Source organism: Anomaloglossus baeobatrachus, chromosome 2 (assembly GCF_048569485.1).
Source record: "Anomaloglossus baeobatrachus isolate aAnoBae1 chromosome 2, aAnoBae1.hap1, whole genome shotgun sequence".
NCBI lineage: Eukaryota > Metazoa > Chordata > Amphibia > Anura > Aromobatidae > Anomaloglossus > Anomaloglossus baeobatrachus.
Window position 1 is genome coordinate 425,903,032 of NC_134354.1, and position 27,596 is coordinate 425,930,627.

The 27,596-nt window shown below is 48.7% G+C and overlaps 1 protein-coding gene across 2 annotated transcripts in view; it reads left to right on the forward strand.

Annotated features, from left to right (window-relative positions):
• PPIE (peptidylprolyl isomerase E) overlaps positions 1 to 27,076 on the forward strand; it is a 61,015-nt gene extending 33,939 nt beyond the window's left edge. For both annotated transcript variants that reach the window (XM_075336221.1, XM_075336222.1), the window contains 6 exons: positions 17,596 to 17,781; positions 18,287 to 18,429; positions 18,516 to 18,570; positions 25,952 to 26,137; positions 26,643 to 26,785; positions 26,872 to 27,076. In XM_075336221.1, the coding sequence (XP_075192336.1) occupies positions 17,596 to 17,781; positions 18,287 to 18,429; positions 18,516 to 18,570; positions 25,952 to 26,137; positions 26,643 to 26,785; positions 26,872 to 26,940 (782 nt within the window). In that variant the 3' untranslated portion in view covers positions 26,941 to 27,076. The remainder of the gene's footprint in view (positions 1 to 17,595; positions 17,782 to 18,286; positions 18,430 to 18,515; positions 18,571 to 25,951; positions 26,138 to 26,642; positions 26,786 to 26,871) is intronic.
• The last annotated feature ends 520 nt before the right edge of the window (positions 27,077 to 27,596 follow it).

The window sequence follows — 27,596 nt, forward strand, 5'->3', positions numbered from 1 at the left end:
CCAGGGACTGCTTTTGGACGTCCCAATTGTCTGGGTCTCCCAATGGAGCGACAAAGAAGAAGGGAATTTTGTTTACTTACCGTAAATTCCTTTTCTTCTAGCTCCAATTGGGAGACCCAGCGCCCGCCCTGTTTTCTTAGGGATTTTTGTTTTTTCGGGTACACATGTTGTTCATGTTGATTGGTTTCAGTTCTCCGATGTTCCTTCGGATTGAATTTGTTTTTAAACCAGTTATTGGCTTTCCTCCTTCTTGCTTTTGCACTAAAACTGAGGAGCCCGTGATCCCACGGGGGGTGTATAGGCAGAAGGGGAGGGGCCTTACACTTTTAAGTGTAATACTTTGTGTGGCCTCTGGAGGCAGTAGCTATACACCAATTGTCTGGGTCTCCCAATTGGAGCTAGAAGAAAAGGAATTTACGGTAAGTAAACAAAATTCCCTTCTTTCTTGTATAGTTGAGTCATTTGACCTTGTTTACATGTTAAAGATGTGCGTTTCCTCCTCAATTTTTCCATGAAAACCACTTAGTCAGACTTCCACTTCTATCAACAGTAGATGGCTGTAGCTCTGTCGTAGAGATTGCTGCCAGGTGTGAGCTGATGACATTGCTGAACATGATAGTGTAGAAAATGAAAGACACATCATGATCTGAGTCTCAATGGCTGGCCACTGCTTCTACAGTCTTCAGTGTTGGCCATTTCTTGGTGTCCTATGTAGAGAAACACAGGCAGATACTTGGCCATCATGCAGTATTATCAAGGAGGGGTCTAATAGGCTTCACGTACAGCCAATGTCACTAAGAACTAAGAAATATCTTTGGCGTTAAAGGGAATCTGTCAGGTGACTTTTTTTTTTTTTTTGTGTATCTTACCAACAATATTCTGAAATAGGACTTGAGCAGCCCTTTCAGGATATGCAACTTTTATTCCTGTACGTTGCCCCATTGTGTTGCTATAAGCCCTTGAAATGTTATGGTCTCCTGCAGACTAGTCAAGTGTATGTAAATGGCTCATGTATATTCACCCCATTCCTCTCCAATTGCATGTCACTTCCTTTCCGCAGATAGCTGCGGGCTTTCACTCCATTGACTGTAATGTAATCGTCAAATCCCACAGGGAATAACGCAGGTAGCAAATTCTGTGCGTTTCACTGCGTTTTCCTGCGTTCGTTATTCCCTGCGATATTTCGCGTTTTTTGGGACACCATCTTCATCACTGCCCTGCATTTCGCAGGGAAGTGATGTCATTATTCCAGGAAGAGGAAGCGGAGCAGAGTGTAAACACACACACAGCTCACACTCACACACAGACACAGACATATAGAAATCAAACGTAAATATTAAAAATAAAAAAAAAACGTGGGCTCCGCTGTATTTTTACCGTCCAGCCAAGGTTAAACACACAGCTTCGGCCCGGTATTCTCAGGCTGGGGAAGGCGAGGGCCAGTGTTAATGCCCCCCACCCCCATCCCGCAGCCGAGAATATCAGCCTACAGCTGCCCCGGGATTGTCGTCTCCATTATGCGACAGTCCCGGCTTGTTACGGGCTCTTCCCGATTGCCGTGATGCGGTGGCAATTCAATGTAATAACGAGTTAATGGCAGCGGATCGCCACTACGTCCAGGCTTAATTATGGCAGCGTCTGAGACTGCTTACATGATTAACCCGTAAGTAAAGTGAAAAAACACATACACCGAAAAATCCTTTATTTTAAATAAAACACAAAAAAGCCCCCAATTTCACCACTTTATTACACCCCCCAACACAAAGCTCCAGCGTAATCCACTGAGGTCCCACAACACTTGCAGACTGCTGCAGCCGCGTCTGACACACTGTACTGAATACAGCCTCGTAACCAGACTGCAGAGAGGTAACTACAGGTCATTTCTCACGGTTGGTAATGTGAACAACACATTACCGCTCGGGAGAACTGCAGTGTGTCCTCACAGGGACTCTATCTGTTGATTGATCTGTCCTCTATCTATTGATTATCTATCCTTCTATCTATCCTTCTATCTATCCTTCTATCTATCCTTCTATCTATCCTTCTATCTATCCTTCTATCTATCCTTCTATCTATCCTTCTATCTATCCTTCTATCTATCCTTCTATCTATCCTTCTATCTATCCTTCTATCTATCCTTCTATCTATCCTTCTATCTATCCTTCTATCTATCCTTCTATCTATCCTTCTATCTATCCTTCTATCTATCCTTCTATCTATCCTTCTATCTATCCTTCTATCTATCCTTCTATCTATCCTTCTATCTATCTATCTATGCATTATCTATGTCAGAAGGAAATGACCTTTTTTTTTTCCAATGTGCTTTATTGCATTGAATGCATTAAAACACATGTACCAACCTGCGGAAAAACCGCACCAAAACGCATGCGGATTTCGGTACTTTTTTGCGGTTTTTTTTTTTTTTTTGTTTTTTTTTCCCGCGGGTGCGGAAATCTTTCAGCACCTGTGGAATTTTCTTAAGAAAATTCCATTTTCTAGTTCGTACAAGGCCTTAAGAACAAGACAAAGTCCTGGAAATGATGAAATGGCCCCCTCAGAGCCCTAATGTCAACATTGAGTCTGTTTTGGATTGCATGAGACGAAAAGAATTGTGCAAGCCTACATCCACAAGAGATTCAAGGTGTTTGGCAGAACCTCCGATCCGAGTTCCTTCAACAGGTGTGTGTGTAACTGTAACTAGAAGAATACTTAGATGCTGTTTTGAAGGAAAAGGGTGGTCACATCAATTATTCATTTTATTTGGATTTCTCTCTGGATTTTCACTTTCTCTGTTCATTAGGTTTTTATTTAATTGACTATGTTTGTTTATTAGCATTTCTACCTTAAAACGCAATTTTACTTTGCAATATTTTTTTGACATACACTTACCCAAAACTTTTGCAAGCTGCTTGAGACAGGCTCCATAGAGAGCTGAAAATGTGAGGATAGAGAAGCGCTCCATGTGTGGAAACAGCAGGTACTGAGTAAAAATAAGAAAAATTGGTAAACTCACCTGATTCAGTTGTGCACACCATACACAACAATGGTAAACGTATGTAACTCCACCATGTTCATAAGCTGCTCCAACCTAGGGCCCATGGTATCAATGCAGAGAATTGTTTCCAGGTGGAAAATTGCATCTCTCAAAAGGGCGCTGCACAAAAATGATTATCCTAAAAAATCCCTGATGAGGAATTGAATAATATAAGAACACATGTGACGTTTACAAACTAAATACATGTAAATATCTAATGATAAAAAATATATAAAACATATTATCATGTATGTTCACTGGTTTCATTGAGGCCCTCAGGAGTTAACGTTGCTAATTTAAAAATCCACAAGGACATTGTCAGTTTTTGAAAACCGTTTGGGTGGTTATCTAGAATCTGTTCAATAATTTTTTTTAATTTCAAGTGAGTACCTTTTTACCTACACGTTTCTCCTTTGATTGTTCTGCTTTCTTCGGCGCTCTATTGGGAGACCCAGACGATTGGGTGTATAGCACTGCCTCCGGAGGCCACACAAAGCAATTACACTTAAAAGTGTAAGGCCCCTCCCCTTCTGGCTATACACCCCCAGTGGGATCACTGGCTCACCAGTTTTCGGCTTTGTGCGAAGGAGGTCAGACATCCACGCATAGCTCCACTGTTTAGTCAGCAGTAGCTGCTGACTATATCGGTTGGAAGAAAAGAGGGCCCATATGGGGCCCCCAGCATGCTCCCTTCTCACCCCACCGGTGGTTTGTAAGGTTGAGGTACCTATTGCTGGTACGGCGGCTGGAGCCCACATGCTGTTTTCCTTCCCCATCCCCCTGAGGGGCTCTGAGGAAGTGGGATCTTACCGGCCCCAAAGCCCTGAGGCCGGGCTCCATCCACAGACCCATTGAACCTGCTGGATGTGGAGCGGGAGTGCCGTTCAGGGACATGGCCCTGCACCATTCAGGTACTCTGTGTCCCCGTACACACAGGCACAGCACACTCCAGACTTGCTGGGTGTGCTAGTGCGCCGGGGACAGTAAAGGGTTACAGTCACTGCAGCCTAGCTGAGTGACTTTATTTATTGGGAACTACCGCGCCGGACGCTCCGTGAGCGGCGGCGCGGCTGGGACTTGTAGTGCACCGGGGACTTAGCGCCGACCGCGCTTTTACGGCGGCGGCGCTCATAAATCCAGTCCCCGGCTTCTGCGGCCTAACTCAGCTTCGTTCCCGCCCCCACCCTGTCAATCAGGGTAGGGGAGAGACGCTGTACACTCAGCAGCGCCGAGGGCTGGAGCCTTATTTACATGCTCCAGCCCTCTCACTAGACACTGTGGGACGCCAGGTTTCCCGCTCTGACTCGGGGCACGCCCACGGCCCGCCCCTACTCACACGAGCTGGGGAAGGACGCCGGCAGCCATTCCTGCAGCCCGAGCTGAGAGATCGGACTCTGGGCAACCAACAGGAACGGGGCGACCACACACCCGCTTATAGGCGGGCGGTAAGCGGCACCTGGGGTGCTGACACTAAATACCGCAGTTTTGTCTATTTGTATTTAAGTACACTGCATAGGTCGCTATTTCGGGCTATATGCCCTCTTAGATGGCGACACATCAGCAGCAGGAAAGCATGGGTGCTACGGCACAGGCTTTCTATCCTGCTTGTATTGCACGTACTGAAGTGTTCAGGTGTATTTATGCTTGTATGCTGTACACTGCACTGTACGGTCACTAGTCTTGGCTATATTCGCCATAGAATGGCTAGACTACAGCAGCAGAAAAGCAAGGGTGCTGAGGCACAGGTTTTTTTCTATGCTGCTTGTATTGCAGGTGTTGCAGTGTTCATTTGTACTTATGCTTGTATGCTATACATTGCACTGTATGGTCGCTATTCTGGGCTATATTCCCCTAGATGGCTAGTCTACAGCAGCAGAAAAGCAGGCTTTCTATGCTGCTTGTATTGCATGTGCTGCAGTGTTCATTTGTACTTTATGCTTGTATGATATACATTGCACTGTACGGTCGCCATTCTTGGCTCTATAAGTCGGCAGCAGCATATAAGCAACACAGGCTTTCGATGCTGTTTTTGCTGCATGTGATACTGTTCCACGGCACTGCTCCCCATTGGGTGCAATGCTCCCCTGTAGCACTTGGTCAGCCGGGGTCTCTACTTGACGTGGCCAAAAGAACCACCTCTCAACCCTGTCCAAGGACAGGGACGGAGTTGCAATGGGATAGAGACTTGCAGTCCGGACAGGCCATGGGCAATCTGGATCATTGCTCCCTGGCCACCCTCACTTGGATTAAAAATCGGTGCTCCGGGGGGGTCCCAGGAGGCTCTCTGTATGATGAGGTAGACGTAGCTCATCAGGACTTTGATCCTGACACCGCTCTCACTCCGGATACACCGGATGGTGACGCCATAAGGAATGATCCTATAGCGTCCATCAATGGAATGTTGGATCTTTTCTCCCTCAGCTCCCCCAGCGGAGGAGTCAGCTTCACAGCAGGAGAAGTCCCATTTCAAACTCAAACGTATATTGAGTAGTGTTCTGGCCACGCTGACTTCAGAGAAGCAGTCCAGAAACACCACGCTTACCAGATAAGCGTTTTCTCCAAACGTATTAAGGATACACGTTATCACTTTCCCCCTGACGTGGTCAGGCGTTGGACCCAGGGTCCAAAGGTGGATTCTCCAATCTCCAGGCTTGCGGCTAGAGCCACAGTTGCAGTGGAGATGGGACTTCACTTACAGATGCCATTGACAGACAGATGGACTCTGGTTGAAATCTGTCTGTGAGGCTATCGGCGTGTCGGTTGCTCCGGCATTCACAGCCGTATGGGCACCCTAAGCTTTTCAGCTGTTCTTGTGCAGCTGGTCTTGAGCACAAGTACATCTGTGCCGCAGGGGCGTCCGTAACCTCGCAATGTCTGCATTGCGACTTACCCTATTAATGCTGTCCTGGAAGGACAGCCGAGGTTTCGGTCCTTCCCAGGCTCGGGCAGGTCCCAATTGTCCTCGTCCAAAAGGGCTGAAAAGCCTCAGAGGGGCTCAGCTGCCGGCCGGGCTCAATCACGCCCAAGGAAGGCAGCCGGAGGAACCGCTACCAAGGCGGTCTCCTCATGACTCTCAGCTCTCTCATCTTTCCGCATCCGCGGTTGATGGCAGACTCGCTCGCCTTTGGCGACATTTAGCTGCCACAGGTCACAGACCGGTGGGTGAGGGACAGTGTGCCCACGTGCACAGGACAGAGTTCTGTTCTCGTCCTCCGACTCGATTCTTCAGAACGTCCCCACATCCCCACCGAGCAGATGCTCTTCTGCAGGCAGAAGGAGTGGTAATCCCGGTTCCTCTTCAGGAACAAGACACGGTTTTCCTCCAATCTGGTTGTGGTGCCAAACAAGGATGGCTCTTTCCGTTCCGTTCTGGACCTAAAACTGCTCAACAAGCACGTGGAGGCCAGGCGGTTCCGGATGATACCCTCCGCTCCGTCATTGCCTCAATGTCTCAAGGAAATTTCCTAGCATCAATAGACATCTAAGATGCTTATCTCCACGTGCCGATTGCTACAGAGCACCAATGTTTTTCTACATTTCGTGATAGGAAACGACCAGCTTCAGTTCGTAGCTCTGCCATTCGGGCTGGCGACAGCCCCACGGGTGTTCGCCAAGGTCACGACGGCAGTGGTAGCAGTCTTGCACTCACAGGGACACTCTGTGATCCCTTACTTGGACGATATACTTGTCAAGGCACCCTCTCAACAGGCATGCCAACTCAGCCTGAATGTTGCGCTGGAGACTCTCCAGACATTCGGGTGGATCATCAACTTCTCAAAGTCAAACCTGTCACGACCCAATCACTAACGTATCTTGGCATGGAGTTTCATACCCTCTCAGCGGTAGTGAAGCTTCCGCTGGACAAGCAGCGGTCACTACAGACTGGGGTGCAGACTCTCCTTAAAGGTCAGTCGCACTTCTTAAGACGCCTCATGCACTTCCTCGGGAAGATGGTGGCGGCAATGGAGGCGGTTCCGTTTGCGCAGTTTCATCTGCGTTCACTTCAATGGGACATTCTCCGCCAATGAGACGGGAAGTCAACATCCCTGTACAGGAAAGTATCCCTTTCACAGACGGCAAGGACTCTCTGCAATGGTGGCTTCTTCCCACCTCATTATCACAGGGAAGATCCTTCCTACCACCGTCTTGGGCGGTGGTCACGACAGACGCGAGTCTGTCAGGGTGGGGAGCGTTTTTCTCCACCACAGGGCTCAGGGTCCGTGGACTCAGCAGGAGTCCACCCTTCAGATCAATGTTCTGGTAATCAGAGCAGTGTATCTTGCCCTACTAGCCTTCCAGCAGTGGCTGGAAAGAAAGCAGATCCGAATTCAATCGGACAAGTCCACAGCGGTGGCATACATCAATCACCAAGGGGGGACACGCAGTCGGCAAGCCTTCCAGGAAGTCCGGCGGATTCTGATGTGGGTGGATGCCACGGCCTCCACCATATCCGCAGTTCACATCCCCGGCGTAGAAAACTGGGAGGCAGACTTCCTCAGTCGCCAGGGCATGGACGCAGGGGAATGGTCCCTTCACCCGGACGTGTTTCAGGAAATCTGTCGCCGCTGGGGAAGGCCGGACGTCGACCTAATGGCGCCCCGGCACAACAACAAGGTCCCAACCTTCATGGCACTGTCTCGCGATCAAAGAGCGCTGGCGGCAGACGCCCTAGCGCAAGATTGGTCGCAGTTCCGGCTCCCTTATGTGTTTCCACCTCTGGCACCCTTGCCTAGAGTGCTACGCAAGATCAGATCCGATTGCAGCCGCGTCATACTCGTCGCCCCAGACTGGCCGAGGAGGGCGTGGTATCCGGATCTGTGGCAGCTCACGGTCGGCCAACCGTGGGCACTACCAGACCGACCAGACTTGCTGTCCCAAGGGCCGTTTTTTCCATCGGAATTCCGCGGCCCTGAATCTGACTGTGTGGCCATTGAGTCCTGGATCCTAGCGTCTTCAGGATTATTCCACGGGGTCGTTGCCACCATGAGACAGGCTAGGAAGCCCACGTCCGCTAAGAACCACAGAACGTGGAGGATATTCTTATCCTGGTGCTCTGCTCAGGGAGTGTCTCCCTGGCCATTTGCATTGCCTACCTTTCTTTCTTTCCTGCTATCTGGGTTAGAAAAAGGTTTGGCGCTCGGCTCCCTTAAAGGTCAGGTATCGGCGCTATTCGTCTTTTTTCAAGAGGCGTTTGGCACGCCTTCCTATGGTGCGCACGTTCCTACAGGGGGTTTGCCATATCGTTCCCCCGTGCAAGCGGCCGTTAGATCCATGGGATCTGAACAGGGTACTATGCCCTCCAGAAGCCGCCCTTCGAGCCTCTGAGGGAGGTTTCACTTTCTAGACTATCCCAGAACGTGGCTTTTCTGGTAGCGATCACATCTCTTCGGAGAGTGTCTGAGCTGGCAGCGCTGTCATCCAAGACTCCCTTCCTGGTCTTCCACCAGGACAAGGTAGTGCTGCGCCCCATTCAGGAGTTTCTCCCGAAGGTGGTATCCTCTTTTCATCTTAATCAGGATATCTCTTTGCCTTCGTTTTGTCCTCATGCAGTTCATCGGTATGAGAAGGATTTACATTTGTTAGATCTGGTGAGAGCACTCAGAATCTACATTTCCCGCACGGCGCCCTTGCGCCGTTCGGATGCACTCTTTGTCCTTGTCGCTGGTAAGCGCAAAGGGTCGCAGGCTTCTAAGGCCACCCTGGCTCGATGGATCAAGGAACCAATTCTTGAAGCCTACCGTTCTGCTGGGCTTCCGGTTCCATCAGGGCTGAAGGCCCATTCTACCAGAGCCGTGGGTGCATCCTGGGCATTACGACACCAGGCTACGGCTCAACAGGTGTGCCAGGCAGCTACCTGGTCGAGTCTGCACACTTTCACCAAACATTATCAGGTGCATACCTATGCTTCGGCGGACGCCAGCCTAGGTAGAAGAGTCCTGCAGGCGGCAGTTGCCTCCCCGTAGGGGAGGGCTGTCTTGCAGCTCTAACATGAGGTATTTCTTTACCCACCCAGGGACAGCTTTTGGACGTCCCAATCGTCTGGGTCTCCCAATAGAGCGCCGAAGAAGGGAATTTTGTTACTTACCGTAAATTCCTTTTCTTCTAGCTCTTATTGGGAGACCCAGCACCCGCCCTGTTGTCCTTCGGGACTTTTGGTTTGTTTGCGGGTACACATGTTGTTCATGTTGAACGGTTTTCAGTTCTCCGATGTTACTCGGAGTGAATTTGTTTAAACCAGTTATTGGCTTTCCTCCTTCTTGCTTTTGCACTAAAACTGGTGAGCCAGTGATCCCACTGGGGGTGTATAGCCAGAAGGGGAGGGGCCTTACACTTTTAAGTGTAATTGCTTTGTGTGGCCTCCGGAGGCAGTGCTATACACCCAATCGTCTGGGTCTCCCAATAAGAGCTAGAAGAAAAGGAATTTACGGTAAGTAACAAAATTCCCTTCTTTTGGAAAGGGCACCATGGTTCTAAGTGTCAGTTAGACCAGTATACTGAGACAGCTGAACGCTGTGTGTGGCAAAGGACTTGTAACAAGCTGCGATACATCGGAGCGATTGAGTGATTGAATATGCAACATAATGAACAGTGCCCAGCGTTCTTATCATTGAACTTTTTGAACTTTAAAAAAAAAAACACTGCTGTGGTTTTCACAATCCTCTTGCAATAGGACAAGCTGGATGACAAACCAAGTGCGAGTAATATCCCAAAAGTAGTAGGAATGAAAAAATAACTTTTAACCATGCCAAAGGAGTTGAAAAGAAAAGTCTTCAGTGAGGAAAAGGGCTCAATTCTGGCTTTACTAGCAGAGAGATACATTGAGTGAAACGTTGCCTCCATCCTTAAGACTTCTAAGACGGCAGTCCATTACAACAAGGTCTAGCAGCAGACATTGGGGGACAACAAAGCTGCAGACCAGCAGAGGGCGAAAGCGGCTCTCCATTGACCGGGATGATTGTCATCTTCGAATGTCACTCAGCAACCGAAGGATGACATCAAGTGACCTACAAAAGGAAAGGTAAATGGCAGCTGGGATGAAGTGCACGGCAACAACAGTTCGTAACAGTCTCCTAGCGGCAGGGCTAAAGTCATGTAAAGCTAGAAAAAGCCTTTCATTAATGAGAAGCAGAGGAGAGCGAGGCTGAAGTTTGCCAAAGACCATAAGGATTGGACCATAGAACACTGGAGTAAGGTAATCTTCTCTGAGTCTAATTTGCAGCTTTGCCCAACACCTGGTCATCTAATGGTTAGATGAAGACCTGGAGAGGTGTACAAGCCAGTGTCTTGCACCCACTGTGAAATTTGGTGGAGGATTGGTGATAATCAGGGGATGCTTCAGCAAGGCTGGAGTTGGGCAGATTCAATCAAGCCGCATTCAAGGTTATCCTGGAAAAACAGTTGCTTCCTTCTGATCAGGCAATGTTCCCCAACCCTGAGGACTACTTTTTTCCAGCAGGACAATGCACCATGACACACAGCTAGGTCAATCAATGTGTGAATGAAGGACCACCACATCAAAACCCTGTCATGGCAGGCCCAATCTCCAGACCTGAACCCCATTGAAAACCTCTGGAATGTAATAAACAGGAAGATGGATAGTCACAAGCCATCAAACAAAGAAGAACTGCTTAAATGTTTGCACCAGAAGTGGCACAAGGTCACCCAAAAGCAGTGTGAAAGACTGGTGGAAAGCATGCCAAGACACGTGATTTAAAAATCATGGTTATTCCACAAAATATTGATTTATGAACTCTTCTGGAGTTAAAAACAATAGCATTGTTGTTTCTAACTGATTATGGACTTGGCGTCTGCATTATTTGTGGTCTGAAAGTAATGCATTGTTTTGTTGTTTTGACCATTGCTCATTTTCAGAAAATGTATTGCTTGGAAATTTGGAGACCTGTTGTCAGTAGTTTATAGACTAAAAGAACAATGTTACATTTTACTCAAAAATATACCTAGAAAGAAAAAAACTGGAAATTGCAGCAGACTCTTAATTTTTGCCAGAGCTGTATATGGGCAAAAGTTTTAAGCAGGTGTGTGGGGAAAATTAAGTAAAAATGCTTTTGAAACAAAGGTCAATCAGCTTTTTTTTTTTTGCTCCTTTTAAAAATGAAAAAACCCCAAATGATTAACTGTCATTGTAATCCTGCCTCTGGTGATAATGAGACGTGAAATGTTTTATGTATGGAACAGTGTGCAATACAAGGTAATATTGTGGTACTGTGTTAGCCAGAAAAATCAATTGAAATTCTACGTCCCAGGAATGACAAAAGTATTATCACTCCTAAAATACTTTTGTCATTCTTGGGGCATAGTAGCTCAATTGATGTATGGAATAGGGAATAGTTTAAAGTAGCCCCAGTGTGAAAATTGCATTTTTTTTTTTTTTATTATTTCATACAATTTGTGATATGATAAAGAAAAATGCCTAATTACTACATTTCACGCAAAAACCTGATTTAAAAAATAGGTAATTTTCCTTTTCATGGGGTCCCTATTAAATAGAAAGGATCTAAAGACTTGCTATCATTTTTTTTGCTATTTTTTTTTTTCTATTATGTAATTAATAAGTTTTGTTAACTTCTAAGCTAGAAGCACCCTTTTCTTTATCGTTCCTTTGGAGACCCAGACCATGGGTGTTTAGCTTCTGCCTCCGGAGGACACACAAAGTACTACACTTAAAAGTGTAGCTCCTCCCTCTGAGCTTATACACCCCCTGGTGAGCCAGTCCCAGCCAGTTTATTGCTTTGTGTCAGGAGGCATACATCCACACATGCATTCTCATATGATTTTTTTCCTTTTGGAATGAGATTGAAGAAGTGCGGGTCCACGTCTGGACCCCCGGCATGTCCCTTTTCACCCCACTGTGTCGGCGGTGTTGTAAGGTTGATTTTAAAGGCTGGAGCCTTACATGCCGTGCTCCTTCACCATCCCTCCTGGGCTCTGGCTTGAAGTGGGAGCCAGCACGGTTTCCCTGCCTGGCAGGAGACCGGTCTCCATCCGCAGCCCTTCAGGACCCTGCTGGACTGGAGCACTCATCCCCAGGGACCTGGCCCTGCATCTCAGCAGCTAAGTACGTGAGACGTTTATATTTTGGGGGTTCCTGTACTTTATTGTTGGGGAGAGTGTGCTTACTGTATTTATAGGCATTTCCGGCGGGTTCTCTAGCTGTCGCCCGAGAACCGCGCCGATGGTGCCTGCGCGTCGGCCTCGCCGCTCAAATTTAGGCCCCGGCTTTGCCGGAGGCCTAGTTTCTGTTCTCTGCCCTCGCATGTCATTCATGCAGAGGAACAGGCTCGGCTCCTCCCGGCGGCCGTTCTGCACAGGGGAGGGGCACTCCCCACTGCTGTGCGTGTCTCCTCCCCTGTAGATCTCTATGACCCTCCAGTTCCCGCTCTCAAGCCAAGTCCCGCCCCCTCTCTTCACTCCGGTGGCCATCTTCTCAGACAGAGTTCACTCGGCGCTGGTCTGCACTCTGCATCCCTGCTGAAGTGCTGTGCTTGGGGGTCCGGGCTTCGGGATCTGGAGGGCACACAACACTGCTCCAGCGGTCTGGTAAGCCACAACCGGCTCTGGTTGTGGACCTCTGTATATACTCTCTGGGGTGCATTCTCTTGCAGAGCCACCACTCCAGCAGCATGTCTCACACGAGGAGCAAGGCTCCAAAGCTTTATTCTGTATGCGCTGCATGTAAGCTCCTGCTGCCTGAACCGAGCACCTATCCTCATTGTGACGTCTGCTCTAACTTGGCAGGGCCACAGCCTGGAGTCTCACCCCCAGTGGTCTCTCAGGCTGCTCCTGCTCCTGTGGCTGAACCCCCGGCCTGGGTAGAGTCCTTTTCTAGGTCTATCTCCCAGTCTTTTGCTGAGTCCATGGGACTTCTGTCCAGGACTTTGTTAAATATGCATCAGCCCCCTTTGCAGGGTGCCCCTACTGCTATGGGTCCCTTAGGTTCGGAGCTCACAGAGGACTCATCATCAGGGCCCAGACCCCGTCCTCCTAAGAAGAGACGCAGGGTTCCCTCTCCCTCCTCCTCCTCCCATGGCTCTGATTCAAGAGCTGACTCGCAGGATGAGGAGGATGCCTTTACAGGGGGCTCGGAGGCTAACTCCATGTACCCCATTGTTCTGTCCGAGGGTGACTCAGATCTTAGTGACTTGATTGCTTCCATTAATTCTGTACTGGATCTCAATCCGCCAGTATCAGAGGAGCAACCTTCTCTGGCAGAAAAGCACCAGTTTACCTCGCCTAAGAGAGTAAAGAGTGTGTTCTTTAACCACTCCAGTTTTCAGGCCGCTGTGACCAAACCCAGGGCCTGTCCTGACAAACGCTTCCCAAAGCGTGGTTCTGATGACCGTTTTCCCTTCCCACCTGAGGTGGTCAAGGAGTGGGCTCAGTCCCCAAAGGTAGACCCTCCGGTGTCTAGGCTCTCAGCCCGGACCGTTGTGTCGGTGGCTGATGGCACCTCCCTTAAGGATTCCACTGACCGGCAGATTGACCTTCTGGCCAAATCCGTGTATGAAGCGGCGGGGGCCGCATTTTCCCCGGCTTTTGCAGCAGTGTGGGCTCTCAAGGCCATCTCTGCTTCTCTAGAGGAGATGCATTCCCTCACCAGGGACTCTATGCCCGGAATGGTTGTCTTAACTTACCAAGCTTCAGCTTTTTCATCTTTTGCCATGTCTGCCATGCTGGAGGCTTCTCACCGCACTGCGGTGGCTTTGGCTAATTCCCTCGTTATCCGCAGGGTCTTGTGGCTTCGAGAGTGGAAGGCAGATGCTTCTAAGAAGTACCTTGCTGGGCTCCCTTTTGCTGGGTCCCGGCTGTTCTGTGAACAGCTGGATGAAATTATTAAGGAAGCTACTGGCGGGAAGAGTACTTCCATGCCACAAACCAAAACCAGGAAACCTGCCCAGGGTAGGAATATATCGAGGTTTCGTTCCTTTCGTTCCTCCAACTGGTCGTCATCTAAGCCCTCGGCCTCGTCCGCTAACTCAGCCAAGGACCAAAAATCCAACTGGCGCCCAAAAGCGCGTCCACAGAAGACCGCAGGAGGTGCTGCCATTAAGGCAGCCTCCTCGTGACTCTCTGCCCGCTCCGGCGACGTCCTTAGTCGGTGGCAGGCTCTCCCACTTTGGCGACGCTTGGTTTCAACACGTCTCCGATCAGTGGGTGAGAGATATCATCTCCCACGGCTACAGGATAGAATTCTCCTCCAGCCCGCCAAACAGATTTTTTCTCTCAACTCCCCCTTGCTCCAAGGCCGCCGCCTTCTCGCAGGCCGTGGCAGCCTTGCAGGCCAACGGAGTAATTGTACCAGTTCCCGCCCGGGAACGGTTCAGAGGTTTTTACTCAAATCTCTTCCTAGTCCCCAAAAAGGACGGTACCTTTCGGCCCATCCTGGATCTCAAGCTTCTCAACAAGCATGTTCAGGTGCGGCACTTTCGCATGGAGTCCCTGCGATCAGTCATTGCCTCTATGACCCAAGGGGATTTCCTGGCATCCATCGACATCAGAGATGCTTATCTGCATGTGCCAATTGCAGTTTCCCACCAGCGTTGGCTACGTTTTGCAATAGGGGAAGATCATTTCCAATTCGTGGCTCTCCCCTTCGGGTTAGCCACGGCCCCTCGGGTATTCACCAAGGTCATGGCAGCAATGATTGCGGTTCTGCACCTCCAGGGGGTGGCAGTGATTCCTTACCTGGACGACCTTCTAGTCAAGGCTCCATCCAGCGCAGACTGTCAGCGGAGTGTCTCGCTCACTCTCGCCACTCTAGCCCAATTCGGGTGGTTGGTCAATCTGTCCAAATCCACTCTAACTCCCACCCAGAGCCTCACGTACCTAGGGATGCAGTTCGAGGCTTTGTCGGCACTTGTGAAGTTGCCCTTAGACAAACAGCTGTTCCTCCAGCTAGCGGTGCGCTCTCTGCTGAGGTCCCGCCGTTATACCCTCAGGCGTCTGATGCAGGTGCTGGGTCAAATGGTGGCGTCCATGGAGGCTGTTCCCTTTGCCCAGTTCCATCTGCGCCCCCTGCAGCTGGACATTCTCCGCTGTTGGGACAAGCGGCCTTCCTCCTTACACAGGTTAGTGGCTCTATCGCCACAGACCAGGAGCTCTCTTCAGTGGTGGCTTCGGCCCCTCTCCCTGTCCCAGGGGCGCTCCTTCCTGGCCCCGTCCTGGGTGATTCTCACCACGGATGCCAGTCTATCCGGCTGGGGAGCGGTATATCTCCACCACAGAGCTCAGGGCACTTGGACTCCATCCGAGTCAGCCCTTTCAATCAATGTGCTGGAAACCAGAGCCGTGTTTCTAGGTCTCCTAGCTTTTCACCACCTGTTGGCGGGCAGGCACATTCGAGTTCAGTCAGACAACGCGACAGCGGTTGCCTACATCAATCACCAGGGCGGGACACGCAGCCGCCAGGCAATGTTGGAGGTACAACGCATCCTTCAATGGACGGAGGACTCAAAGTCCACCATATCCGCAGTCCACATCCCAGGCGTGGAAAACTGGGAGGCAGATTATCTCAGCCGTCAAACCGTAGACGGCGAGTGGTCTGTTCACCCGGCAGTGTTTCAGTCAATCTGCCGCAAATGGGGCACTCCGGACGTGGACCTAATGGCATCCCGTCACAACAACAAGGTTCCTGTTTACGTGGCTCGCTCCCGCGATCCCCAGGCATTCGCCGCGGACGCTCTGGTTCAAGACTGGTCCCAGTTTCGTCTGTCCTACGTGTTTCCCCCTCTAGCTCTCTTGCCCAGATTCCTGCGCAAGATCAGAATGGAGGGCCGTCGAGTCATCCTCAGTGCACCGGACTGGCCCAGGCGAGCTTGGTATCCGGACCTGCTCCATCTGTCCGTAGAGATGCCGTGGCATCTCCCGGACCGTCCAGACCTGCTCTCGCAAGGTCAGTTTTTCCGCCCGAATTCTGCGGCCCTCAAATTGACGGCGTGGCTCTTGAGTCCTGGATTTTGACGGCTTCTGGTATTCCTCCTGAAGTCATCTCCACTATGACTCGGGCCCGTAAGTCGTCTTCCGCTAAGATCTATCACAGGACTTGGAAGATTTTCCTGTCCTGGTGTCGCTCTACCGACCATCTCCCTTGGCCATTCTCCTTGCCGACCCTTCTGTCTTTTCTTCAGTCCGGTCTGCAGCTAGGACTGTCCCTCAGCTCTGTCAGTTCTGTTCCAGCAGCGTCTCGCTCGGCTGGCTCAGGTCCGCACCTTCATGCAAGGCGCGTCTCACATCATTCCGCCTTACCGGCGGCCCTTGGATCCCTGGGATCTTAACTTGGTTCTCACGGTTTTGCAGAAACCCCCCTTTGAGCCTCTTAGGGATGTTTCTTTGTCTCGGCTTTCACAGAAGGTGGCCTTTCTGGTAGCCATAACTTCTCTCAGGAGAGTCTCTGATTTGGCTGCGCTCTCCTCGGAGTCACCTTTTTTTAGTTTTTCATCAAGACAAGGTGGTTCTCCGTCCGACTCCGGACTTTCTTCCTAAGGTGGTCTCTCCCTTCCACCTTAACCAGGACATTACCTTGCCGTCCTTCTGTCCGGCTCCTGTTCATCGCTTTGAAAAAGCGCTGCATACTCTAGATCTGGTGCGTGCTCTCCGGATCTATGTGTCTCGCACCGCTGCGATTAGGCGGTGCACCTCTCTTTTTGTGCTAACCACAGGTCGGCGCAAGGGCCTCCCTGCTTCTAAGCCGACCTTAGCCCGTTGGATTAGGTCGACCATTTCGGACGCCTACCAGTGTACTCAGGTGCCTCCCCCGCCGGGGATCAAGGCACATTCGACCAGAGCTGTCGGTGCCTCTTGGGCTTTCAGGCACCAGGCTACGGCTCAACAAGTCTGTCAGGCTGCCACTTGGTCTAGCCTGCACACCTTTTCGAAGCACTACCAAGTGCATGCTCATGCTTCGGCACATGCGAGCTTGGGCAGACGCATCCTTCAGGCGGCTGTCGCCCATTTGTGAAGTTAGGTTCTGCCTACTTCTTAGTTTTTCTGTTTATTCCCACCCAGGGACTGCTTTGGCACGTCCCATGGTCTGGGTCTCCCAAAGGAATGATAAAGAAAAAGAGAATTTTGTTTACTTACCGTAAATTCTTTTTCTTATAGTTCCGTATTGGGAGACCCAGCACCCTCCCTGTTGGCAAGTTCTTGTTCCGCGTGTTATCACCGGCTGTTGTCGTGGACAGAGTCTCCGGTTGTTCCGGCTCTTGTTCTGTTCTACTTGTGGGTGGCTATTCTCCTTCAGCTTTTGCACTAAACTGGCTGGGACTGGCTCACCAGGGGGTGTATAAGCTCAGAGGGAGGAGCTACACTTTTAAGTGTAGTACTTTGTGTGTCCTCCGGAGGCAGAAGCTAAACACCCATGGTCTGGGTCTCCCAATACGGAACTATAAGAAAAAGAATTTACGGTAAGTAAACAAAATTCTCTTTTTTTTATTTTATTAGTAGACCACTTGTCAAGCAGATAAGTAACTGTGATAGGCCAAATAATTTGCTATTGCATTAATAAGTAGCACAAAGTGTATTTATGGTTTTCTCCATTTATCCAGAAAACTTCCGCTGTCTCTGCACACATGAGAAGGGTTTTGGTTTCAAAGGAAGCAGCTTCCATAGAGTTATCCCACAGTTCATGTGTCAGGGAGGTGACTTCACCAATCACAATGGCACAGGAGGAAAATCCATTTATGGACGGAAATTTGATGATGAGAATTTCATTCTGAAGCACACGGCTCCAGGTAGGTAAGCCGATTATAACTGACTAGAGGTGTTGTCCAGGATCTGTATGGTATTGCAGCTCGGCATCATTCGCCTATTTGGAGCTGACCACCTGTAGTCCAGAGTACTGGTAGACAAGTATTCAGCTGTTTAAGGATGAAAACAGCCATATTTTTCTAATTCTGGATATGACCTTTAAGCTAACAAAGATGTGCCCTAAATCTTCACTTCAACTCTGAACCACTTTAATACCCCCTTAAGTCAGAGGTGGTTCTTGTATCTGTCATACATTTATGGCTTATCAATGGCAATGCTACAAATGTCAGTTTTGTGATACCCGTTTAAGATATTTTGCATACCAAAGAGCATCATGAAATGGAGATCGGTTCATTCCTCTAGCAATTTGCATAGGTGCAACTGAAAGCTTGTAGGACAGAATATTAGTTGTAAGATGTTCACTCTATAACTGTTAAACGTGTAGCTTATTTGTTTTAGTTTCACTCCTAAGGTTTTGTCTTTGTACAGGTTTACTATCTATGGCAAATTCTGGTCAAAATACAAATGGATCACAGTTCTTTATCACATGTGACAAGACGGACTGGCTTGATGGAAAGCATGTTGTATTTGGGGAGGTTATGGAGGGATTGGATGTTGTACGTCAGATGGAGGTGTGAATCTGCATATTTAAATCTTCCATCTTTCTTTCAGTCTATTATGGTCACTTTATAACTTATAACTTTCATCTTTATTGAAGGCTCAGGGGAACAAGGATGGAAAACCAAAACAGAAAATAATCATCTCAGACTGTGGTGAATACGTATGACCTTGAATGATTTGTAACTTGCATCCTAAAAACTGATGAGACAAAGGCCAACAAATGTTACAAGAAGACTTTACATTTTCATTAGAAACTTTTTTGTAAATTAATTTCTTAAAAATAAATATTTTGTTTTCTAGTTTTTTTTTGTCCTTTTTGAGAACACTAAGAAATATACGAAAAATAGTCGCCTGTAAGACGTTGGTTTTACATGAGTTCTTTACATTATTTTTATAATATGCAGCATGTCACTTCTTTTCAGCCTTTTTCCTGCATTTTTCACCATTGAAAGCAATGAAAAAAAACAAGTTTTTGTTGCCAAGATATGTAGAAATGTTGCAGAAATTTCTGCAACCAAATACTCAACGTGTGCACATAACCAAAAAGTGTGTGTTTAAGTTAAAACTTTCTTCAGTCACAACTAGGCCCCTCCCATAGTGGCTGAGCATGGAGAATCTGTTAAGAGGGGTCCCCTTCTTAATAAGGTTAAGGGTACTTTACACGCTGCGACATCGCTAGCGATCTCATTAGCGATGTGAACTTCTAGATCGCAAGTGCGATCTTTCGAGATCGCACATGCGTAAAATGACCTATGTGCGATCTCGAAAGATCGCACTTGCGATCTAGAAGTTCACATCGCTAATGAGATCGGTAGCGATGTCGCAGCGTGTAAAGTACCCTTTAGAGGTCATAACCTTGGATGCAAGGCCAAAGGGTTTGGGAGTGAATTTAGAGATGGTATAGCCCAGGGTACTTAGTCAGACCAAAAAAGGAATTCCTCCAACATGACAGAGCTTTTGGCTGTAAACTATGCACGGAAGTATGTGTTAGCACATTCAGATAATCATTAACCTCAATAATCCTGGGGAACAAAATCAATGCCTCTGGCAATAATAGAAGAAATTTTTGTGCTAAGGCCCCTTTCACACTCCAGTTTTTTGCCATCAGTCACAATCCATCGAATTTTGAAAAAAAACCAGATCCGGCGACTGATGCCGCTGGATCCGGTTTTTTCTCATCGACTTGTATTAGCGACGGATGGCCTCCACGTTTCATCCGTCGTTCAATGGATCTGTCGAAATATGTTTGTCCGTCGGACAAAGACAATGACCAAAGTAAGTTTTTTGGGGTTTTTTTGTTTTTTTTTTTGTATACATTGAATAAACGGATAGCAACAGATCTGTCGCCGTCCGTCGTTTGATAGACTGGAAGCTTATGTGCCCATGAGCCGTCGTTATCCATCAAATGATGGAATCCGGCGTCTGATTCAGTTTTTTTTTTTTTTTTTTTTAACTGCGCATGTTCCAATTATTATTTAGCCCCCAGCTAGTTAGATTCGTTGAAAAACTGACCAATTGCATCAGTCTGTGACCGATCCGTCATGAAAACTGATTGACTGATGGCAAAAAACTGATGGTGTGTGAAAGGGGCCTAACAAACATCTCGTCATTGACAGCACTACATATAGTCGCAGTTGTCTTTCAACAGGTAGTGGACCTCTGGGGCCTTCCAAGTATAGACTTATTTGCAAACTGCCAGAATAGGAAGGTAAGAAGTTTGGTTCTTTAAATCCCAGGGTGAACCCTCACATAGTAAATGCCTTCCAAATTGCTTGGGACTTCAACCTGGATTATGCCTTCCCTGCAATAATGCTGGTTCCAGAGGTCCTGAGGAAAATCCGGGAGTACCTAGCGAGAATATTCCTGATTCTGGCTGAAAAGGCAATGTTTTTTTTTGGATGAGACTTATGTCTGTCACCGATCCATGGATCCTTCCGGAACTCCCAGATCTTCTCGACCAAGGTCCTGTCTTGCATGCACAAGCGACCAACGATGCATTAGACAGCAGCGAATTTGAAAGGTCACTTCTCATTCAGAAAAGTTTTTCCCCAAGCTTAGTGTCTACCTTACTTAAGAGAAGGAAACCAAAAACTAGGATTGATGGTAGAACCTGGAAAGAGTTTCTGTCCAGTCACGGGAGTAAGCTAGGTGAAGAGTTTCCAGTGAGGACCATCCTAGTTTCTTAAGAAAGGATTAGACTGTGTATTATAATATATATTAGAAGGTGGCCCGATTCTAACACATCGGGTATTCTAGAATTTATTGTGTAGTTAATGTATGATTTCTGTTATATATAGATAGATGTTGTTGTGTGTAATTGCCAGTGTTTGTGTAGGGCACTGTTAAATGTTCTGGGTGTTGTCTGGGGTGGGGGGGGTGTGAGCAGTGTTGTTTTGTGTGTTGCGTGTGTTGCATTGTTTGTGGAGCCCTGTGTGTCTGCAGGGTTTGTGTGTGGTGCTGTGTGTGTTGCGCAGTTTGTGAGTGTGGGGTGCGTGTGTGTGTTGGGGGAGGTATGTTTTGTGCAATGTGTGTGTGTTGCGCGGTATGTGCGTACATTTGTGTGTGCCGCGGTGTGTGTGTGTGTATGTGTGTGTGTGTGTGTGTGTGTGCGGCGTTGTCTGTTTGTGGTTCCCAGTGTGTGTGTGTATTTTGGGGGGAGATGTGCTCCATCCCCCATGCTGCGCACCCCCCATCGTGCTCCATCCCCCATGCTGCGCACCCCCCATCGTGCTCCATCCCCCATGCTGCGCACCCCCCATCGTGCTCCATCCCCCCCATGCTGCGCACCCCCCATCGTGCTCCATCCCCCCCATGCTGCGCACCCCTCAGAGAGGAGTATAATGGGAGGAGTAGTCCTGGGGAAAGAGGAGTATAATGGGAGGAGTTGTCCTGGGGGGGAGGTGTACAGGTGCCCAATGTGTGAGGGGGCGTGGCCTGGCGGGCATAGTGTGGGGGCGTGGCCTGGCGGGCATAGTGTGGGGGGCATGGCCTGGCGGGCATAGTGTGGGGGGCGTGGCCTGGCGGGCATACTGTGGGGGGCGTGGCCTGGCGGGTTTAGCTGAGGGGGCGTGGCCTGGCGGGCATAGCGGCCAATCCGTGGGGCGGGGCCAGGCCAAGGCCAGCAACCAATCCAACGGTTGTCACTGTAAGGACACAATGTCACTAACGACACAATTTTGGAGCAAGACAGAATAAGGCAATTATATAGATATATATGTGTGTGTGTGTGTGTGTGTGTGTGTGTTATATATATAATTAGTACAGAACAAAAGTTTGGACACACCTCATCTCTAGAACAACTATTAAGAGGAGACTTTGTGCAGCAGGCCTTCATGGCAAAATAGCTGCTAGGAAACACTGCTAAGGACAGGCAACAAGCAGAAGAGACTTGTTTGGGCTAAAGAACACAAGGAATGGACATTAGACTAGTGAAAATCTGCTTTGGCCTGATGAGTCCAAATTTGACATCTTTGCATCTAACCACCGTGTCTTTGTAGAAAAGGTGAACGGATGGACTCTACATGCCTGGTTTCCACCGTGAAGCATAGAGGAGGAGGTGTGATGGTGTGTGGGTGCTTTGCTGGTGACACTGTTGGGGATTTATTCAAAATTGAAGGCATACTGAACCAGCATGGCTACCACAGCATCTTGCAGCGGCATGCTATTCCATCCGGTTTGCGTTTAGTTGGACCATCATTTATTTTTCAACAGGACAATGACCCCAAACACACCTCCAGGCTGTGTAAGGGCTATTTGATTAAGAAGGAGAGTGATGGGGTGCTACGCCAGATGACCTGGCCTCCACAGTCACCAGACCTGAACCCAATAGAGATGGTTTGGGGGTGAGCTGCACCGCAGAGTGAAGGCAAAAGGGCCAACAAGTGCTAAGCATCTCTGGGAACTCCTTCAAGACTGTTGGAAAACCATTTCCGGTGACTACCTCTTGAAGCTCATCAAGAGAATGCCAAGAGTGTACAAAGCAGTAATCAAAGCAAAAGGTGGCTACTTTGAAGAACCTAGAATAAAAGACATATTTTCAGTTGTTTCACACTTTAAGTATTTCATTCCACATGTTTTCATTCATAGTTTTGATGTCTTCAATGTGAATCTACAATTTCTAGAGTCATGAAAATAAAGAAAACTTTGAATGAGAAGGTGTCCAAACTTTTGGTCTGTACTAAAATATATATTTCTTCGGCGCTCCATTGGGAGACCCAGACAATTGGGTGTATAGCTACTGCCTCCGGAGGCCACACAAAGCATTACACTAAAAAGTGTAAGGCCCCTCCCCTTCTGGCTATACACCCCCCGTGGGATCACGGCTGCTCAGTTTTCAAGCTTTGTGCGAAGGAGGTCAGACATCCACGCATAGCTCCACTGTTTAGTCAGCAGTAGCTGCTGACTATATCGGATGGAAGAAAAGAGGGCCCATATTAGGGGCCCCCAGCATGCTCCCTTCTCACCCCACTTTTGTCGGGTGTTTGTTAAGGTTGAGGTACCCATTGCGGGTACGGAGGCTGGAGCCCACATGCTGTTTTTCCTTCCCCATCCCCCTGAAGGGCTCTGGTGAAGTGGGATCTTACCGACCTCCAGACTCTGAGGCTGGGCTCCATCCACAGACCCGGAGATCCTGCTGGATACGGAGCTGGGTACCATCAGGGACAAGGCCCTGCAACATTCAGGTACTCTGTGTCCCCGTGCAGACAGGCACAGACACACTCCAGCGTTGCTGGGTGTTCTAGTGCGCCGGGGACAGTAGCGCTGTGCGCCTGGGTTTTACTCACTGCAGCTTAGCTGAGTGAGTTTATATGGGGAACTACCGCGCCGGCCGCCATGGAGGCAGCGGCGCGGCTGAGACTTGTGGTGCGCCGGGGACTTCGCGCCGACCATGCTTTTACGATGGCAGCGCTGATTAATCTAGTCCCCGGCTTCTGCGGCCTAGTTACGTTCGTTCCCGCCCCCAGCCCTGTCAGTCAGGGCAGGGGAGAGACGCTGTACAGTAGTCAGCGCCGAGGGCTGGAGTCTTATTTACATACTCCAGCCCTCTCACTTGGCATAGTGGGACGCCAGTTCCCGCTCTTTGTCTGCAGCACGCCCACGGCCCGCCCCTCTTCACAGGACGCCGGCAGCCATTCCTGCACGCAGTCTGAGCTGGAGAACGGACATAGCCCTGGGAGACCCAGACAGGGGATTCTGGCGACCACACAACCGCTAGTAAGCTCAGGGCACTTGGACTCCATCCGAGTCAGCCCTTTCAATCAATGTGCTGGAAACCAGAGCCGTGTTTCTAGGTCTCCTAGCTTTTCACCACCTGTTGGCGGGCAGGCACATTCGAGTTCAGTCAGACAACGCGACAGCGGTTGCCTACATCAATCACCAGGGCGGGACACGCAGCCGCCAGGCAATGTTGGAGGTACAACGCATCCTTCAATGGACGGAGGACTCAAAGTCCACCATATCCGCAGTCCACATCCCAGGCGTGGAAAACTGGGAGGCAGATTATCTCAGCCGTCAAACCGTAGACGGCGAGTGGTCTGTTCACCCGGCAGTGTTTCAGTCAATCTGCCGCAAATGGGGCACTCCGGACGTGGACCTAATGGCATCCCGTCACAACAACAAGGTTCCTGTTTACGTGGCTCGCTCCCGCGATCCCCAGGCATTCGCCGCGGACGCTCTGGTTCAAGACTGGTCCCAGTTTCGTCTGTCCTACGTGTTTCCCCCTCTAGCTCTCTTGCCCAGATTCCTGCGCAAGATCAGAATGGAGGGCCGTCGAGTCATCCTCAGTGCACCGGACTGGCCCAGGCGAGCTTGGTATCCGGACCTGCTCCATCTGTCCGTAGAGATGCCGTGGCATCTCCCGGACCGTCCAGACCTGCTCTCGCAAGGTCAGTTTTTCCGCCCGAATTCTGCGGCCCTCAAATTGACGGCGTGGCTCTTGAGTCCTGGATTTTGACGGCTTCTGGTATTCCTCCTGAAGTCATCTCCACTATGACTCGGGCCCGTAAGTCGTCTTCCGCTAAGATCTATCACAGGACTTGGAAGATTTTCCTGTCCTGGTGTCGCTCTACCGACCATCTCCCTTGGCCATTCTCCTTGCCGACCCTTCTGTCTTTTCTTCAGTCCGGTCTGCAGCTAGGACTGTCCCTCAGCTCTGTCAGTTCTGTTCCAGCGTCTCGCTCGGCTGGCTCAGGTCCGCACCTTCATGCAAGGCGCGTCTCACATCATTCCGCCTTACCGGCGGCCCTTGGATCCCTGGGATCTTAACTTGGTTCTCACGGTTTTGCAGAAACCCCCCTTTGAGCCTCTTAGGGATGTTTCTTTGTCTCGGCTTTCACAGAAGGTGGCCTTTCTGGTAGCCATAACTTCTCTCAGGAGAGTCTCTGATTTGGCTGCGCTCTCCTCGGAGTCACCTTTTTTTAGTTTTTCATCAAGACAAGGTGGTTCTCCGTCCGACTCCGGACTTTCTTCCTAAGGTGGTCTCTCCCTTCCACCTTAACCAGGACATTACCTTGCCGTCCTTCTGTCCGGCTCCTGTTCATCGCTTTGAAAAAGCGCTGCATACTCTAGATCTGGTGCGTGCTCTCCGGATCTATGTGTCTCGCACCGCTGCGATTAGGCGGTGCACCTCTCTTTTTGTGCTAACCACAGGTCGGCGCAAGGGCCTCCCTGCTTCTAAGCCGACCTTAGCCCGTTGGATTAGGTCGACCATTTCGGACGCCTACCAGTGTACTCAGGTGCCTCCCCCGCCGGGGATCAAGGCACATTCGACCAGAGCTGTCGGTGCCTCTTGGGCTTTCAGGCACCAGGCTACGGCTCAACAAGTCTGTCAGGCTGCCACTTGGTCTAGCCTGCACACCTTTTCGAAGCACTACCAAGTGCATGCTCATGCTTCGGCACATGCGAGCTTGGGCAGACGCATCCTTCAGGCGGCTGTCGCCCATTTGTGAAGTTAGGTTCTGCCTACTTCTTAGTTTTTCTGTTTATTCCCACCCAGGGACTGCTTTGGCACGTCCCATGGTCTGGGTCTCCCAAAGGAATGATAAAGAAAAAGAGAATTTTGTTTACTTACCGTAAATTCTTTTTCTTATAGTTCCGTATTGGGAGACCCAGCACCCTCCCTGTTGGCAAGTTCTTGTTCCGCGTGTTATCACCGGCTGTTGTCGTGGACAGAGTCTCCGGTTGTTCCGGCTCTTGTTCTGTTCTACTTGTGGGTGGCTATTCTCCTTCAGCTTTTGCACTAAACTGGCTGGGACTGGCTCACCAGGGGGTGTATAAGCTCAGAGGGAGGAGCTACACTTTTAAGTGTAGTACTTTGTGTGTCCTCCGGAGGCAGAAGCTAAACACCCATGGTCTGGGTCTCCCAATACGGAACTATAAGAAAAAGAATTTACGGTAAGTAAACAAAATTCTCTTTTTTTTATTTTATTAGTAGACCACTTGTCAAGCAGATAAGTAACTGTGATAGGCCAAATAATTTGCTATTGCATTAATAAGTAGCACAAAGTGTATTTATGGTTTTCTCCATTTATCCAGAAAACTTCCGCTGTCTCTGCACACATGAGAAGGGTTTTGGTTTCAAAGGAAGCAGCTTCCATAGAGTTATCCCACAGTTCATGTGTCAGGGAGGTGACTTCACCAATCACAATGGCACAGGAGGAAAATCCATTTATGGACGGAAATTTGATGATGAGAATTTCATTCTGAAGCACACGGCTCCAGGTAGGTAAGCCGATTATAACTGACTAGAGGTGTTGTCCAGGATCTGTATGGTATTGCAGCTCGGCATCATTCGCCTATTTGGAGCTGACCACCTGTAGTCCAGAGTACTGGTAGACAAGTATTCAGCTGTTTAAGGATGAAAACAGCCATATTTTTCTAATTCTGGATATGACCTTTAAGCTAACAAAGATGTGCCCTAAATCTTCACTTCAACTCTGAACCACTTTAATACCCCCTTAAGTCAGAGGTGGTTCTTGTATCTGTCATACATTTATGGCTTATCAATGGCAATGCTACAAATGTCAGTTTTGTGATACCCGTTTAAGATATTTTGCATACCAAAGAGCATCATGAAATGGAGATCGGTTCATTCCTCTAGCAATTTGCATAGGTGCAACTGAAAGCTTGTAGGACAGAATATTAGTTGTAAGATGTTCACTCTATAACTGTTAAACGTGTAGCTTATTTGTTTTAGTTTCACTCCTAAGGTTTTGTCTTTGTACAGGTTTACTATCTATGGCAAATTCTGGTCAAAATACAAATGGATCACAGTTCTTTATCACATGTGACAAGACGGACTGGCTTGATGGAAAGCATGTTGTATTTGGGGAGGTTATGGAGGGATTGGATGTTGTACGTCAGATGGAGGTGTGAATCTGCATATTTAAATCTTCCATCTTTCTTTCAGTCTATTATGGTCACTTTATAACTTATAACTTTCATCTTTATTGAAGGCTCAGGGGAACAAGGATGGAAAACCAAAACAGAAAATAATCATCTCAGACTGTGGTGAATACGTATGACCTTGAATGATTTGTAACTTGCATCCTAAAAACTGATGAGACAAAGGCCAACAAATGTTACAAGAAGACTTTACATTTTCATTAGAAACTTTTTTGTAAATTAATTTCTTAAAAATAAATATTTTGTTTTCTAGTTTTTTTTTGTCCTTTTTGAGAACACTAAGAAATATACGAAAAATAGTCGCCTGTAAGACGTTGGTTTTACATGAGTTCTTTACATTATTTTTATAATATGCAGCATGTCACTTCTTTTCAGCCTTTTTCCTGCATTTTTCACCATTGAAAGCAATGAAAAAAAACAAGTTTTTGTTGCCAAGATATGTAGAAATGTTGCAGAAATTTCTGCAACCAAATACTCAACGTGTGCACATAACCAAAAAGTGTGTGTTTAAGTTAAAACTTTCTTCAGTCACAACTAGGCCCCTCCCATAGTGGCTGAGCATGGAGAATCTGTTAAGAGGGGTCCCCTTCTTAATAAGGTTAAGGGTACTTTACACGCTGCGACATCGCTAGCGATCTCATTAGCGATGTGAACTTCTAGATCGCAAGTGCGATCTTTCGAGATCGCACATGCGTAAAATGACCTATGTGCGATCTCGAAAGATCGCACTTGCGATCTAGAAGTTCACATCGCTAATGAGATCGGTAGCGATGTC